This window comes from Phoxinus phoxinus (assembly GCF_949152265.1).
Source record: "Phoxinus phoxinus genome assembly, chromosome: 23".
NCBI lineage: Eukaryota > Metazoa > Chordata > Actinopteri > Cypriniformes > Leuciscidae > Phoxinus > Phoxinus phoxinus.
This window is the reverse complement of record NC_136898.1, coordinates 15,761,292-15,778,325: the sequence shown is the minus strand read 5'-3', so window position 1 is coordinate 15,778,325 and position 17,034 is coordinate 15,761,292. Positions and strand designations below refer to the sequence as shown.

Here is a 17,034-nt window from a genome sequence, read left to right as displayed (position 1 = left end):
TAAAACACACACACACACACACACACAGTCACACTCACTGGCTCTTATATTGGGTCTGAGGGCACGCTAGCTTTTAAGCAAAGGTCTATTTTTATCTCTTTTTCCCCTTTTATGTCTTTTCCCCATTTCTTTTAATATTCCAGTGGAAGCCTATCTTTCACAGTCTGAAGAGTGCTTTCTTAGACATGTGGAATATTTTTGAAATTCCCCTTTTTTCTCTCTACATTATCAGGTTTTTAGTGCATCACCAGTTCAGTTAGAGTAATAAAATAGACAGTCTTACATAAGCTCTTTAGTTCTCATTTACACCGTGACTCAAGAGCCACATACGGTCCATTTTAATGAGCAGTAGCATGTATTATTTGTAGAGGTCCATTATGGTATGTGGGCTTCCTATTTTAAAGTATGTATGTGTATGTGAGCAGTGAGCACTTAAGCTTCTGCTAACCAAAGAACAACGGTCCAAATGTCTAAACTGGCTAATCGGCTAGACCCGTCATAAAGATGGGCTTGACAAGATGATAATAAAATTCCTCTCACCAGCGATGATAACAGTTAATGCATCGAACCCTCCCCAGCATCCCTGAGGTTCACAGTACTGAACATCACAGATGAGAATATGTTCTGCTAAAGCGTTCACAGTGCTGTCATTTTAGACACATATGTTTTTGAGCAATTATAAATAGATTTATGAACTAGCAATGGGATGATTAGAATCATTTAAATCATTTGTTCAATCACCGTTCACCAGTCATGTTCACCTAGCCAAAGATTCAGTCAGTGAATCATTCGCTTAAAAGAGTCTTTTAAAAATACTGTACTGCTTACTGTATACTGTGCAGTACACTGGGTTATGCCTACTGTACATCGATAAACATGCTCATTTTTAAAAAAAAGTTTACTCCAATCTTATGAGGGAAAGTGTCCTAAATCTTGACATTAAAATGTTCTGCTAAGGCTTTCATAGTACTGCAATTGAAAAGACTTACTGTGTTTTAAATTTTAAATAGATTTATGAACTGGCAATGAGGTGATTTGAGTCTTTTGAATAAGCTCTGATTTTTTTTCACTCATTTGTTCAGTCACCGTTCCTGTAGGCAACATCACAAGTTGGCGACCAGCACCAAGTGGCCCAAAGGATTCAGTCATTGAATCATTCGCTTAAAATGTTCTTTCAAAAACACTAATGTACTGTATACTGTGCGGTATAAATGTAACAATGCCTAAACACATTTTTACATTATGCATAGATAAACAGAGCAGAAATATTCTCAAATTTTATGAGAAAAAAAGAGCTCTTAATCTTGACATTCAAATAATGTGCAAATAATCCGGTAGATCATCTGTTAACTCAGTAACATGCAAAGTACAGGAAGTATATCATAAGTGTAAAATTGTTATTAATGACCAAGTCTATTGTAAACATTAATATGAATCATTCCAAATAGGAACAGGAAGTTCCAAATGAACATGTCTAATTAAAGCTTTAGTCCTCTGCCTCATTTCATTCTTTCACTTTACTAATGCACTTTGCTCTTCTCAGGCTCAGAGTGCTTGATCCTGATCAACATGTATTGATCATGCTGTTTTTATACATTTGGTCCACACTGTCTGTTATCTTTTCTCTGGTCTAACTCTCTTGCTCTCCGCAGGTTTTCTGAGCACTGGAGATCAGTCTGCAAAGGGCAATTATGGGCTACTGGACCAGATTCAGGCTCTACGTTGGCTCAATGAGAACATCGGATACTTTGGAGGAGACCCAGAGAGAATCACCATATTTGGCTCCGGGGCCGGAGCCTCTTGCGTCAACCTTCTCATCCTATCCCATCATTCTGAAGGTTTGAACCTCTGTTGCTGTTGCCCCAAAAAAATTACTGTTTTTAAAATTTACTAATTTTAGGATGCTCATTTGTGTCTGGCTCTATTAATTTATTCAGTAATGCAATGTGGAATTTAATTCATACATACACTACCATTCAAAAGTTTGGGGTCAGTAAGAGTTTTTCTTTTTCATAAATTAATACTTTTATTCACTGAGGAATGATATAGAGATGCACCGATTGATCGGCTGGTGACCGGAATTGGCCGATTTTCACATGATCGGCCATGATCGGCCGGTCAGTCTGACATATGCCGATTTTATGCTGGTCAAATGCACTCGGGCGCAGCATGAGCAGTACGGTGACTACAGTCCCATATATGGGATTTTTATTTCTGTGCCCCTGAGAGTACGGTGCCACATTTAGACATTGAGAATGTTCAGTGACGTCGCATAACTGCCAGATTCAAACTGTGCTTTCGCGCGTTGGCTCTGGCGCTGAGCCAGTCGGACGCGTTCAGCGCCGTCATATATCTCAACTATGCAGTGTTTTCAACCACATAATGTTTGCACGAGTAAAACAATACATTTAGAGTTTGTAAAATACACACTGATGTCTGTGGAGGCAGCAATAACAATCTATTCAAATATTATTTGCCGACGTGTGTTATTCATTTCAGACAAACATAGTGGAAGTAACTATAAAGTTTACTCTATTCTTCTCACAGTTCCCCGGCCACTTTCGTGCATGTATTTCGGGAGAAACTGATGAATTCACGCGCTGTAAATCCGACTGACAGGACAACATGGCGGCGCCCCTCTCACGTTATAGATCAAGATCAAGATTATTTATAAAGGTTTTTAAACGACCAAACACACTAACTTACAAGTATTTGAGAATCGGAATATCGATTATGACATGGTAAGCAAGTTTTTGAATATTTTGAATAAAAAAAGAAATAAAAGCGACACATCTGTCATACAGTGTTATTGTGGCTGCGGTGTAAAAAATTACATTTTAAACTTACGCGTGAAAGGGTTTAAAGAAAAAATAGAAAATAAATATTTGTGTGTGCTGTAAAATGGTTCGAAAAACTAAAATCGGTATCGGCAGGTCAAAGTCAATGAAAAATCGGAAATCGGAATCGGCCTAGAAAATTGTAATCGGTGCATCTATTGATCAAAAGTGCCGCACATTTTATAACGACATTTATAACGTTCAAGACATTTATGGACATTTACAACGTAACTGACTGAGGTGTCCTTAAACAAGGCACCTAACCCCCAATCACTCCCCGGGCGCCGCAGTGAATGGCTTCCCACTGGGTGTGTGTCAACGCTTTGCAGTGTGTGTGTGTTCACTACTCACCACTCCTAATGTGTGTGCACTGTGCACTAAGTTGGATGGGTTAAATAAATGCAGAGGATAAATTCAAAGTGGGATACCATACTTGGCCTTCACATGTCACTTTCATATTAGAATGATCTCTGAAGGATCATGTGACACTGAAGACTAAAGTAATGGCTGCTGAAAATTCAGCTTTGCCATCACTAAAAATTAATTATAAAATATATTAAAATAGAAAAATATTTATTGTAATTGTACATCACAATGTTACACAATGACCCAAAACTTTTGAACGGTAGTGTAGAAAGACATGAATACATCTCTCCTATGATGAGATTTTTTTTTTTTTTCATTTCTATATTAAATTTAAAATGTATATGGGGTGGCATAAAGTCAAAAACAACATAATACAACTGTCCTGATATCACAATAAAGAGACAAGATAAAAGAATAAAATTCTTAAAAAGAATACGTCATTACGTAGTTTGACAATCTATTATTCTATTATTATTATTATTTTAACATGTCTCCTTCACTCTTATTAATATTTGAAAAGCAGTTTCAAGGTCAGTAAGTCTCTTAAAATATTTTAAAAAATGAGAGGTTGCAAGATGTGCAAAAAGAATGTGCATTTTGGAATGAATAATTGAATTCATGGCTTCTGTATGAAACAAAACATTTACTTTAAAATATATTTTGTTGTGTACACTCATAAGGTGTAAACAAAATGTATTGTATGTATGTAAATGTAAATGTATTTTAGAGAAATTGAAACTCCTTGAAAATGGTTTTATAAAACGATTAGTTCCAATCCTTGATTCTGATTGGTCAATAGCTATGTTTTATTCACGATAAAACACTATAACCGCTTCACCCAACGCTTCTATGTATCACTACACAACACCCCTAGCAAGCAACCACTCTTGCCAACTTAAATGTTTGATCTCATTGATATTGATCATTGAAGCTATAGTAGAGTATTGTGAGCGATCGAGTAAGCGAGTGTACCTGCATTTACAGTAGACATAGCATTTCCCTTCAGGTCAGTCCTATAATTTAAAAAATCAGTTTGAATGTCCGCTGCGATATCTTGTCCTTTTTAACAGTTACGTTAAGGGGTTTTCCCGTGCCCTAGTCATTTGTAAGTTGCGTCTTGGTTTTCCGTGTTTACAAGTTTGAGTCCTTTGAATGTAAAAGTCTTCTCTACTGACTGACTCACTCATAAAGACAGTTTTTGCCGCCATCTAATGGTGAAATTATGTATGTAACTTCTGTTGCTGTTTACGGACAGGGACTATTTTTCCCAGCAGAAGGAAGGCTTTTAGTGATTTTACTTCATGAAAGTTGCATAGATACATATTTTTCAGCTTTAACATTTGTATTTTGTGGTAACCGTTTTATAAAAGGTTATTCAGTAAAAAGGTTAATAAGTCACGGCTGAAGGGGTTGCAGACACTAACAACGTGCCTTACAACGCCCTTCAGCCGTGACTTATTCACGATACAGCACAAGCCTCGAGTTCCTTATAGCTTACTTCAAAACCATATAAAACCAATATCAGTAGAAAGATTACATTTATAAGAACATGATGTGGTTTTAGAATAGTTTTTTCTTTCGCTTTATCATGGATGCTCTCAATTGCCATTGACCCATTTACTGACCCTCAGCTCATTTAAAAAATCTGAATTACTTTTGTATTTGGATATTTGGAACTGTTCTTTTAAAAAGTTTAAAGGAAATTTCTGTCATTAATTACTCAACCTCATGTCGTTCCAAACCTGTAAGCCTTTCGTTCATCTTCGGAACACAATTGAAGATCTGTTTAATTAAATCTGAGAGCTTTCTGTCCGTCCATTGACGGTTACACAACTACCACTTTTTCAAGGCACAAAAAGGTAGTAAAGACATCATTAAAATGTTGAAGCAAAAAACATAATTTACCACTTTTACAAAATATTAATCTCAGACGTAAGTAGTTAATAAGTAGTAAGTAGTTAATTGACAGAATTTAAATTTTGGGGTGAACTAACCCTTTAAAGTTCTATTTTTTTTAATACACTGATATATTGTGCGGCAGTGTGAAAGTGAGACTGATTTTTGGCCCTGCCTCGCGGTGTGTGTGTGTGTGTGTGTGTGTGTGTGTGTGTGTGTGTGTGTGTGTGTGTGTGTGTGTGTGTGTGTGTGTGTGTGTGTGTGTGTGTGTGTGTGTGTGTGTGTGTGTGTGTGTGTGTGTGTGTGTGTGTGTGTGTGTGTGTGTGAGTGTGAGAGACTGATTTATACTGCTATCTCGAGATCACACATGCATCTGCATTTGATGCCAGTTTATAATGAGTGCCGTGTGATAAAAATGGAGAGATGTGAGACAAATTTATAATGAGCAGCATGTACAACTATGTGTGTGTGATGCAGAAGTGTTGGACTGCAGCTGAGCTGATTCTTAATTGATTTCATAGGGAACTGGAGCTGGGGGGTCTTGTAATAGAGTAGTGTGTGTGTGTGTGTGTGTGTGTGTGTGTGTGTGTGTGTGTGTGTGTGTGTGTGTGTGTGTGTGTGTGACTGGGGGGGTGGGGGGAACATTTTAATAATTAATAACAGAATCTGCAGATGAAAACCGTGGGACACTTTACATAACGGTGCAGCAGGGTTCTGAAATCCAAGATGGTTTCCTCATGCTCATCCAGAGCGTTTTCGAACACTGCTGAGTTCACTTTGTCTCATTTTTTCTTTCAAGTGAATCAGAGTTTCTACCTGCCCTATTTAAAACACACATTAAAACGAGCCCCTGACTGCTGGTTCGTGTTGTTATTGGTTAAACCCTGTTGAAGACCAGCATGACCTCAGAAAACTTCCTCCATGTTAGCACAGTTCCAAAAGTCCACATTGTAAATTTGGACCCGAGTATGCATGGCACATTATGAAATCAAATCTGATTTGTGTTTCACACAACTGCAAAAAATGATGGGAAAAAAAGTTCCACTGTCCTTCCTTGTGTAATGATAAAGATATTCAGTGGCTTTATCTTGCTCATGGTCATGGGACACTCAGTGTCCACATTGACTCATTCACATTATAGCCTGCTATCTGACTTTTCTTAGTCATTGCTTATATCTAGCCCTGGTTTCAGGATTGTTCCAGAGGGCCATTGCTCAGAGTGGCTCCGCCATATCCAGCTGGTCAGTGAACTACCGGCCCCTGATGTACACCAAGATCCTGGCCAAGAAGGTGGGCTGCAGCTACAGCGACACTGCAGATCTGGTGGACTGTCTGCGAAGGAAGAGCTTCAGGGAGCTGGTGGATCAGGATATCCAACCTGCCCGTTACCACATCGCATTCGGGCCAGTGGTGGACGGAGACGTGGTGCCCGATGACCCTGAGATCCTCATGCAGCAGGTGTGATTGTGGACACTGCAAGGTCCCCGAGTTTCGAGTGATCCCAGAGTATAATCATGACAGTTCATTAGCGAAAGTGAGTACTGTGGGTGACATTTGTGCAATGTCCTCAGGGGGAGTTCCTGAACTACGACATCCTGTTGGGGGTGAACCAGGGTGAAGGGCTGAAATTTGTAGATGACAGTGAGGGTGAGGATGGAATTTCAGCTGCTTCCTTTGACTACACCATATCCAACTTTGTGGACAACCTATACGGATACCCAGATGGTGAGTTTCACAGACACACTTGCACTATAACATCAGTGTTTGCACTGCCATTGCCGCCACTGAATCAACAGTGCAATTGCAAAAGAAACTGTACTGTTCACTGAGTTGTATGCATGCAGAGTTATTTTAAACATCTGTGTTTATGTAAAAACATTTTTTTATAATTTTATGATTTAAGAGAAAGTGCAAAATGATGGCACAACTATATGGATTTCTATTGCATTGCATATGCTGGCTACACTCAAAAACATACATATAGACTAAGCATAATCTGATTCCTGAGTACTCTTATAAATTAGTTAATTTTAATGAACCACTAATAAAGACTTACCACTTATTAGTTTGAATCAAATCCTTGAATAATTGAACTCACTGAATCCATCAGAGCAGTTGCTGAGTTAACATCTGACCGCAATGCCTGTTAAAAAAATAGATCATGTTATTGTGACAGACTAGAAAACTAATGTAATTTGCTGGGTAGATTACTTACAAATCCATTACTGAATACAAATTACATGATAAAAATGTAAGTTAGTAACGTAATCTATTACATCACACATTTTAAGTTCTATATTTCGACTACTTTTAGATTACTTTTGACCTAACTTGTTTATAATATTGATTTGAATTGTATAATCTTGTACCACACTGATAAAAAAATACAAAGAAAGAAAAATGATTCAATTTTGTGACAACATGAAGTGCAGGGATTCATACGTTTATGAAAAGCTTAGTTAATTAAATCGGTAAAAAGTTAAATTATAAAAATAAAACCAATCAAAATAATAAGCTTACAAAAAAAAAGATTAAATGTTTTATTTGTTTATGCTGGGCGGCCTCTCAATTTTTCCATGTACTGGTAATTATAGTCGCCTGACTAGTGACCGATCTGTGTGCAATTCCACAAAACGTTTGAGAAAGGAAATCTTAAAAGATAAAAGAAGAAGAAGTAGGGAGAATCAATGAATTGTGAATAATTTACTGCCATTTTGTAAATATTAAGTAATCATGTAATCAATAAAAAAGTAACTATTCTGATTTCGTTTTTCTAACCATAATTGAATCTAATTGCTAGTATTTATTTTTTGTAATATGATTACATAATCATATAATAAGTTACTACCCAGCACTGAAAGGTATCTATCTGTTAGTTGTATGCTAAACTTGCAGGACCATTTATTGCTTCTGTTGTAATTTAAAATACATTATTTGTCATATTCAACAAAAAGTATGTTAATAAAATGATTTTGTAGGATTTTTTTCAGGCACTGAATTGAGTACCTATTAAAAGTTATTTCAGTCAAAAGTGCTCCAAAGAAGATTCTGCAGGATGAAAAAAACTTTCATAAATGTGCATTGAGTACACATCAAATGACACTACACATTCGTTTAGCGGTTGTTCAAGGTAATCAGTCTAATTTTACCCCTCACCTTGGGTGCTTCTGTCTCATTGTCTCCTATATTGGGTCAAGGTGCCCTGCTTTGTGTGACAACCAACTCTGTCTTCCATCATCCAACATCCATCTTTTTCTCTCTTGGTCTCTCTCTGTCCCTTCTTAGGTAAAGACATATTGCGGGAGACTATAAAGTTCATGTACACAGATTGGGCCGACCGTGACAACGGTGACATGCGGCGGAAAACTCTACTTGCACTTTTCACCGATCACCAGTGGGTGGCGCCAGCAGTGGCCACAGCTAAGCTGCATGCCGAGTTCCAGTCCCCCGTTTATTTTTATACCTTCCACCACCACTGCCAGACGGAGGCGCGACCCGAGTGGGCAGACGCAGCACATGGTGATGAGATCCCCTATGTGTTCGGTGTTCCCATGGTGGGCGCCACAGATCTATTTCCCTGCAACTTTTCCAAGAACGATGTCATGCTCAGCGCTGTAGTGATGACGTACTGGACCAACTTCGCCAAGACGGGGTGAGAGTTCGAATTTGTTCATTCAATGAGACCAGAATACAAATGCCATTTTCTTCTTCTGTCCTGACTTTCTGTCAACTTTTTTTTACCAGTGATCCGAACATTCCAGTGCCGCAGGATACCAAGTTCATCCATACTAAGCCGAATCGCTTTGAAGAAGTTATCTGGACCAAGTTCAGCTCTAAAGACAAGCAGTACCTCCACATCGGGTTGAAGCCTCGCATCCGGGACAATTACCGTGCCAACAAAGTGGCCTTCTGGCTTGAGCTGGTTCCTCACCTGCACACCCTCCATGAGGAGATCATCACCTCCTTAACCACACGACTGCCGCCTGGCGGCACGCACCGGCCCGTCTGGAAAGGCACCCCTCAGAGTCCAGGCACACGCTCTACTCGTCATCCCACGGTTTCGACCTACCCACCCGACCCGGACCTCGAAGGTTCCGAACAGCCTCCTCGCTTCCCGTTCCCGAGTGACACGCGGGACTATTCGACGGAGCTGAGCGTGACGGTAGCAGTGGGTGCGTCGCTGCTCTTCCTCAACGTACTGGCGTTTGCTGCATTGTACTACAAACGTGACAAACGGCACGAGCTGCTGCAACGGCGCCATCGTCGTCTCTCGCCCCAACGTGGGGCGGCGCCGGGTATCGGCATTGTGGGGGCTCCGCCCCATAACGACCTGGCACTGAGCCAGGAGGAGGAGCTAATGTCCTTGCAGATGAAGCAGCAGAGGGTGGAGCTTGACCACGGCACGCCCCTTCCAACACGTGGTCTCCTCGGCGACCTGGAGCCCCTGAGACCACCCGTGTGCCCGCCAGACTACACTCTGGCGCTACGGCGGGCCCCCGAGGATGTGCCACTCATGACGGCTAACGCACTTTCCATGATCCCCAGCACCATCACTGGCATGCATGCCTTCAACACTTACCCCCCTGCCCCTGCACCAAGTGCTGGGCACAGCAACAACGCCCTGCCCCACCAGCACTCCACCACGCGAGTATAGTGACCCCTCTGAGGGGACCGGGCCCCCCAAACGCATAGGAACACAGACCTCCGGTACTAAGAGTGGTGCTCTACACGGATACTGTCCAACCCACCGCTCCTGTCCTTTTTAAGTCAACTCCCAGCACACACTGTTTCTCTCGTTCTTTCTTGTTTTACTCTTCCTGCTCCTCTTGTTCTTGGATTGAGTAGCGGAGAAGGTTTTGGGTGGAGAAACGTCATTTTCCCCACTCAATACAGCAGCTATCCCCTCCCCTGTTTTCTTTTTTCTTGTTTTCTTTTCTTTCTTTTTTTTTTTACTCACGTTACATTGCAGTCTTTCTCTTTCTTTTTCTTTTTTTCTTCCCTGACAGTCTTCTGCTCTTCTGTAGCTGTTTCTAGTCCCCCAAAAAAGAACAGTTTTTCCTACTTCGGACTGTTTTATAAATCAAGAAAACATACGTGTAAAATATGTATTATTGATAACCTTATAAGGCTATGAATGAAAAAAAAAGATTCTACTATCTAATTTTTACCAGCATTCTTGTGCCAAGTACTGTGATCATCGTCCAATCAGACGCAGTCTTGTGGACGGACGTGGAGAGAATCGCCTGAACTGGATTTATTCAAGGAATTTGCAGAATTGAGAAAAAAGTGCCAAATTTGTTTTTGTTTTCTTTGGTCTCTTTCTCGTTTTTATGTTTGTTTTTGCTTTTTGTTTTGCACTGTCACTGTTATTTGCCTATGGGGAGAAATGAACAACTAGATACAACTACTACAAATATATATATATATACATATATATATATAAATAAAAAGTAAAGATATAGAATAATTAAATTTATACCTTGATTGCGCTTTGGGAAATTTGCATGATTTATTTTTTAAGAGGAAAATGGACATCTTGAAGAGAATTTGTTCCGCATTTGAGATTCAAGACTCTTCATTATTTGTCTTTTTATTGTTGTCTTTTTCTGCAATAGTCTTCTCTCTCTTCCTCTCTCTATCTCTTTCTTTTTTTTCTCTCTTTTTTTTTTTTTTACATCAGCTATATTTTGTGCACTTCATTTGGAGATTCTTTTCCCTCTGTAGATACATGGTCGTATCCGGAAATGAAACTGATTATTGACGATAATAAAGAGGATAAATAGTTCCCTTCTTTTTTTCATTTATAATTACGGAAGCCGTACGACAAAGCTCATCTCAGAGAGAAGGACTGATCAGATCCACGATCCTCTCCTCTCCTTTTTTATCCCTTTTATCTCTCTCCGCTCGTATAGTCCTCTGTAGTTACCCGCGCATTACGCCACATTGAGTTAAGGAACATTCGCTGTCGCTCTTTCTCTCCGTTTCGGCGTCAAGACTTGGACTCTGCTGAGTTGGACGTCCAGAGCGACGGGATCAACACCTGCGCCCGTCCCCGCACAGCTGGAGTCTCTCCGTATCTCTCTTTTATCCAGAGCCCAAGAGAGCTCATGACGTGTCCAGAACATTCTTCCCCCTCACTGACACTGACCTTTGAGTGATTATCTCAGTTTGAGCTCACTTGTCATCAGGCGGACATCTTGTTATATGCCCTGTCACAAGTCCCCATAAGACCTTCTGATTCAACCTCTCACTTCTCAAAGTGTTTTTTTTTTTCTCCCGAAATCTCTCTTTCAGGGTGCCGAGAACGATCTGGCCGAGAGGAAATGGGAGATGGGCAGTTTGCATTCGCGTGTGTATGAGGAACAGGACAGATGTGGCCTCTAAATGAGCTCTGGAGACTGACTCTGGAAGCTTCGTACATCAGGTTTGAGCCACGGTGACGGTCAGAAACTAAACACACTACCGTTACGCAGCCTGAAGAGGTGCACTACTCTACAGTGGACGAGGCATCACTCCTCGCACCACTTAAATATACATTTATGATCCATAACGCAAGCAACTGTGCACACCGATCTCATCTCCATCCATTTTTTGTTCTCTCGTTGTCTTGTTTTTGGAGTTTCTTGTTGGTGGGTGGATGAAAAACACACAAGACCACTTTCTGTCATGCCATGACGAAAAACACAAGATGCAAACTGTACATTTTTATAAGTGTAAGAGATGACATGGTCTTTGTAAATATTTTGTTTATTGTTGGGTTCACAGCCAATCGTATCCACTGTAAAAACAGGTGCAAGCTCATTCATCCAATCACATCCCTCCTGAAGACCCCATTAGATTTTCATTTGAAGGTTTACAGATATTTTTGACAAAAGACATTAAATCGTAATGAATGTTGAGGGAAGCGGGAATGAAGCGAATCCACATTAGAGGATATATTCAGTCAAGAATGAGCGCATTTGATGAGAATAATTGCATTTGGAAGTCAAATTTGCTGCAAGGCCCGACAATGCGGCGGACAAAAGAGTCGCGGCTGCATCTGATTCTGTTTCATTTGAAAAACGGAGGGTGGATCCGATCAGGCTCTAATCAGAATATTTTGTTGGAGAGAGTTAAATGAGAAAGTTTATTTGGAGAAGCTCGTTTTATTGCAAATCGCTAGAGTCAGCCGTTTTTCTTTTTTCTTTTCTTTCTTTTTTTTTTTGAGAGGCCTGCTGTTTGAGTCATTCTCCTGGGTGTTCTTCATTACGCTTCAGTGGACTAAATGACACTGTGGGGTGTTTGTTTTCTCTTACCTGGTTGTAAGTTCTTAGAAATTTAATGTTTCCCAAACCATTGGAGTTTTGTTGGAGTTAAAGTGGGATTTCACAGAGTTCTGGCTTATCTCTTTGTTGTGAATTTGAGCTGCATATATTTCAAAGTAGAGAATTTAAACAGTTCATATTTTTCTACAAAATAAAGGGAGAGAGATGATTCTACCGGCAACTGACAGACATATAAAGCACACTCTCACCAGACATACATGGTGATACTTTTTGTCTGGGTTGCCTATGTATTATAGAGGATTTAAAGAAAAAAATACTGAGAAACACAACTGTTGAGTATTAATGCTTGGTCGCCAAAAAAAAATAAAAAAGACTTGCACCTGTTGAGTTTCATTTTGTTGAATTTCAGCAACGTAAAAAAGGCTTGATGAGGGGACTGTGTGACCGCAACTGGTCTAAAGAATGAAATTCATATTTCTATTTCCTATACAGGCTACTACACACTGTATGTTGTGTATCTGAACTGGACAACATTAAAAAGGCTATTAAACATACAGACAGGCCTGTCTCCTTCTTTGCATGTTGTTGTCCTAAATTATGTCTACTTTCAAAAAATAATATGAACCGTTTTTATTTGCTTATTCTATTTATGTATTCTTACAGTTCCATTTAAACTCGTTTTGTCCTGTAGATGGAAGCCTCACAGTGTTGCGTCCACATGGCAAACCTGGCTGAACCCTAAACAGACCTTTGGTCCTGCGCTTAAACGTAGTACACATCCCAGAAAGAGAAACAAAAACAAATAGCAGCAGAATTCATGGATTTGTAGAAAAACACATACAAAGATAATTAAATAAAAGTGTCTCGCGTGTACTATAGTCCAGGTGTCCTTATCCAGCTGGACAAGCTGTTCGCCAAACCGCTATGAGCCTTTGAGCCTGCGACGGGTCCACTTGTGGGCTCTGACATGTTCCTCCGCAGGCTCCTCTGCCATGATCGCCTTGTTGAATACGTCAAGGTGTCTCTACCGTTTTGCTTCACTCTGCACGTGATGCATACTTTAGATGACTGCAGGCTTTTAAATGCAATAGAGCGTTTGGAGAGCGACACCCGGAAAGCGTAAGCTCTTTAAGATTGAGGAAGGAGTCACAATCAAGTGTTTTTTGTCCGGGTTTGTGTATGCCCGACTGTTGTAAACAGTTCCTCGAATCAGCTGTTTTGCCGCTGGCAGGCTGGTGCAGCTGAAAGCAGGAGTCTGACTTTGCCTCGCAGGAAACTGCTCTGCACCTGCAGAAGTTCTGGGGGAGAGGAGACCTCCTGCATCTGTGAGCTGGCAGGAGCTGAATCATCTGGAAGAACTGTGGACCTGGCCTGCTGCGGAAACAGAGCCGACTAATTAGAGAAAATTGATCATCCCAAAAATGTATGAAATGGATAGATTGCAGCTCTAAAAATCTGATAGTTAGTTACCTCTCCCATTTCATGTATTGTACTCTAGTGTTATATTTCAAGCATGATTCATTATATGTTAGCACCCTGGGAATGGTTCACTGATGGTGATTGATATATATTGATGCAGCCTTTAATTCATTCTCATTGTTACAGACAGCAACGAATCATATATTGGGGCCGTGGTTTACTATGGTGCGAAAAATCCCATTAGACTGAATTACATATTTAGAATTCAATCAAATCAATCATTTTCAATAACCGATAAAAGTTTGGTAATTCAATATACATATATTGAAAATTATAGAAATTATTCAACCCCCAATGTAAATGAAACAAAAGTAATTGAAATAGCTCAACACAACAAATGTTTCAAGTGGTTTCCCCAAATTCAACTGAAAATGCCACTTTTAATGACTTCTGCAGTCTCAAAATTATTTAACCCTTAACCAGACACCAGCTTCTGGCAGCGTTTCTGAGGAATCTTAGCCCATTCCTCATTGTCAATGCCCTCCAGTTCAGTAATATTCAAAGCCTTGGTGGAATTTGAGGTATGCTTGGGATCATTGTCCTGTTGGACGGTCCAATGACGCCCAAGCCTCATCTTCCTCAGTGATAGCATGACGTTTTCTCCTAGGATTTCCTGATACTTTAATGAATCCATCTTCCCTTGAACACGCTGCAGGTTTCCAGTGCCAGAGGACACAAAGCAGCCCCAGAGCATCACAGAGCCACCGTCACTGAACACAACTGGAGGCACAGTGTTCTTTTCAGCATATGCTTCATTCTTCTTCCTCCAGACATACCGCTGATCCATAGGGCTGAAAAGTTCCAGTTTTGTTTATTCACTCCAAGAACAGAATCCCAAAACTTCTGTAGCTTATTTATATGATTTAAAGCAAATTGGAGGTGACTTTTCTTTTGGGTCAGTAGTGTGGTGGATGTCTTGGAGTTCTGGCATGCATTTAGTACGCGCCTTACTGTGCAAGCTGAAACCTCAGTGCCTGTTGCCACCAAGTCTTGCTGCAAGTCTTTTGCAGTCACTCAAGAGTTTTTCTGCAGCAGTTCATATATTCCTTGTTCTGCTCCGTCCAGGTAGTGTAACCACTGTCTCTTTAACTTTGAACTTGCAAACTATGCTTCCAATGTTGTCTCTAGGAACATTTAGTGCCTTTGTTATCTTTTTGTATCCTGTTCCTTGTTTGTGAAGGGCAATGATATCTTCTCTTAACTTTTTGGACAATTCTTTTGACTTGGCCATATTTCTAACATGCAGACAAACCAGGTGAGCTTGAGCTAGAACACATGAAATATCTGTGTATATCGTCTCCACAGCACTACACTTCACCTCACAGTCACTGAACTATCAAGCTTTGGGGAAACAAAACGCACTTCCCAGAATCATGCTGCCGCTTTGACTGCAGCCAACATAAGAGAGAGAGGAATTAAAGGGCAGACTGCACGTTTGCACAATTTCCTAGAATGCCAAATTAGCTAAGAGGCTCATGCTAGATGTTAATGTCAGAATTGTCAAGAAGAAACAAGACTTCACTCTGACACTCTTACTATACCTGTAAATCAAGACTGCAGGATCTGGCCGAGGATGTGGATGTTACTGATGTTGTTATCCAGAGTGCTGGCCAGAGAAGAGTTGCTCACTGTTTTCTTCGCTGTACTCAGAGCCAGCAGAGACCGTCCAGTCTGGACCTCCATGGCCTGAACCTGGACACATCTGTCAATGATTTGAAATGCTTTCATACTGCTTTGCCTTCACATAATACACTTGCTGTAAAGGGGTCATGAACTGGATTATTTTGTTATTGTATGTTTCCTGGGGTGCCCTTATAATGTTAGAATGATTTTTACATCAAAAATGGTCATAATTTAGAAATAAAAGGCATTTTTCCTACCCTGATTTTAGAAGGGGCGTGTCTGTGTGAGACTTCATTGTAAACGCCTCACTGCTGTGATTGGCTGACATGTTTGCATAAGAAATGGCTAGCATTACATGTGGAAATCTTTTACTACTATTACAGCTATCGAGATTAACAAATCGTGATCAAAGCATTATATTTAGATCTATTCCATCACATGCAAGGCTGCAGTGATGAGCATTGACAGAAGATGACAGTCTGTTGATCGCGTGAATGAAGAGATCTCATCATTGCAACGCAGTTTCTGCACTCTCACGAATGCTTTCACCAAATAACAATGCAAACACGATGTAAATACAGTAGGAGCTTCGTTGTGCAGTGTAACAGCGTCATTGATTTCAGAACAAGTTGTGTCCAGATAAACTCGCGCTCTATGATTGACAGCTTGGCCGATTGGAAAGGGAGCGTTGTTTGATCGCTTTCTGTATATAATTTAATCGCAATTTAAATTAGATTATTTTCACCCTACTTAGAGAAAAAATGTGATGTTGATGGTTTAGTCACTGGCTTAATTTGCTGATGCATAAACAGTATTGAATGATTTTGAGAGAAAGATTATCTGTCTTCTTCTGCAAAGGTGGTCTTTCGTGACATCAGGTTTTGGAAAAACAAGGAAATTTTGAAACTTACGGGGTATTTTTATAGTATAACAAACTCTTAACTGTCAAAAGATCAAGGATAATGTTAATTCTCAGTTCATGACCCCTTTTAATAGTCTGTCAAATAAACCAATACTAGAATATAATAATGCTCCTGTATTTGATCATTTTAAACATAGCCATTATGACTCACGTCTATATTTTTCCCAAACAGCGAAGTCAACTCTACTCTGAGGAACAAAGTAGGATTTCATCACTCCACAGCCACCTCTGCAACCTCGCTGAGAGAACAAGAGACAGATGAAGTGATGTTTCTCAAAATAACATGACATTCTGCGTGAATCACTATGGAAACTTCACAATGATGACTTCAGAATCTCGAGCTTCTCGAACAAAATGGTCCAGAACCCTCAGGTCGCAGATGGGTCAGAGGGGCGAGACCTGGTTTCCACCCAGCCACACAAACACAATCAAAACAAACCAACTAGACTAGACGAAAAATTTACCCATATTTAAAGCAACTTCATTCTGCCTAATCTGGAAATTAATTCTTTATTTGGAACTGGTATTCACATTCAGTTACACATGCACAATATTTAATGCGATTTAAAAGTGATGGCAGCAGTGGGATTCGAACCCACACCTCCTGAGAGACTGGAGCCTAAATCCAGCACCTTAGACCATACCA

General features: G+C 40.1%; 2 protein-coding genes across 7 annotated transcripts in view; one reads left to right on the top strand and one right to left on the bottom strand.

Annotated features, from left to right (window-relative positions):
• Nucleotides 1–13,148, top strand: part of nlgn2b (neuroligin 2b) — a 184,869-nt gene extending 171,721 nt beyond the window's left edge. For 5 of the 6 annotated variants that reach the window (XM_079599436.1, XM_079599437.1, XM_079599438.1 and 2 more), the window contains 5 exons: nt 1,653–1,838; nt 6,280–6,557; nt 6,671–6,824; nt 8,385–8,751; nt 8,844–13,148. In XM_079599436.1, the coding sequence (XP_079455562.1) occupies nt 1,653–1,838; nt 6,280–6,557; nt 6,671–6,824; nt 8,385–8,751; nt 8,844–9,753 (1,895 nt within the window). In that variant the 3' untranslated portion in view covers nt 9,754–13,148. The remainder of the gene's footprint in view (nt 1–1,652; nt 1,839–6,279; nt 6,558–6,670; nt 6,825–8,384; nt 8,752–8,843) is intronic. The other variant, XM_079599440.1, reaches the window with a different exon arrangement.
• A 12-nt stretch (nt 13,149–13,160) lies between these two features.
• Nucleotides 13,161–15,571, bottom strand: epob (erythropoietin b; the record flags this gene model as incomplete). Its single annotated transcript, XM_079599086.1, is given in 3 exon segments — nt 13,161–13,738; nt 15,385–15,400; nt 15,402–15,571. Coding segments are annotated over 3 exon segments (351 nt in total). The 3' UTR covers nt 13,161–13,573.
• Nucleotides 15,572–17,034: the final 1,463 nt, after the last annotated feature.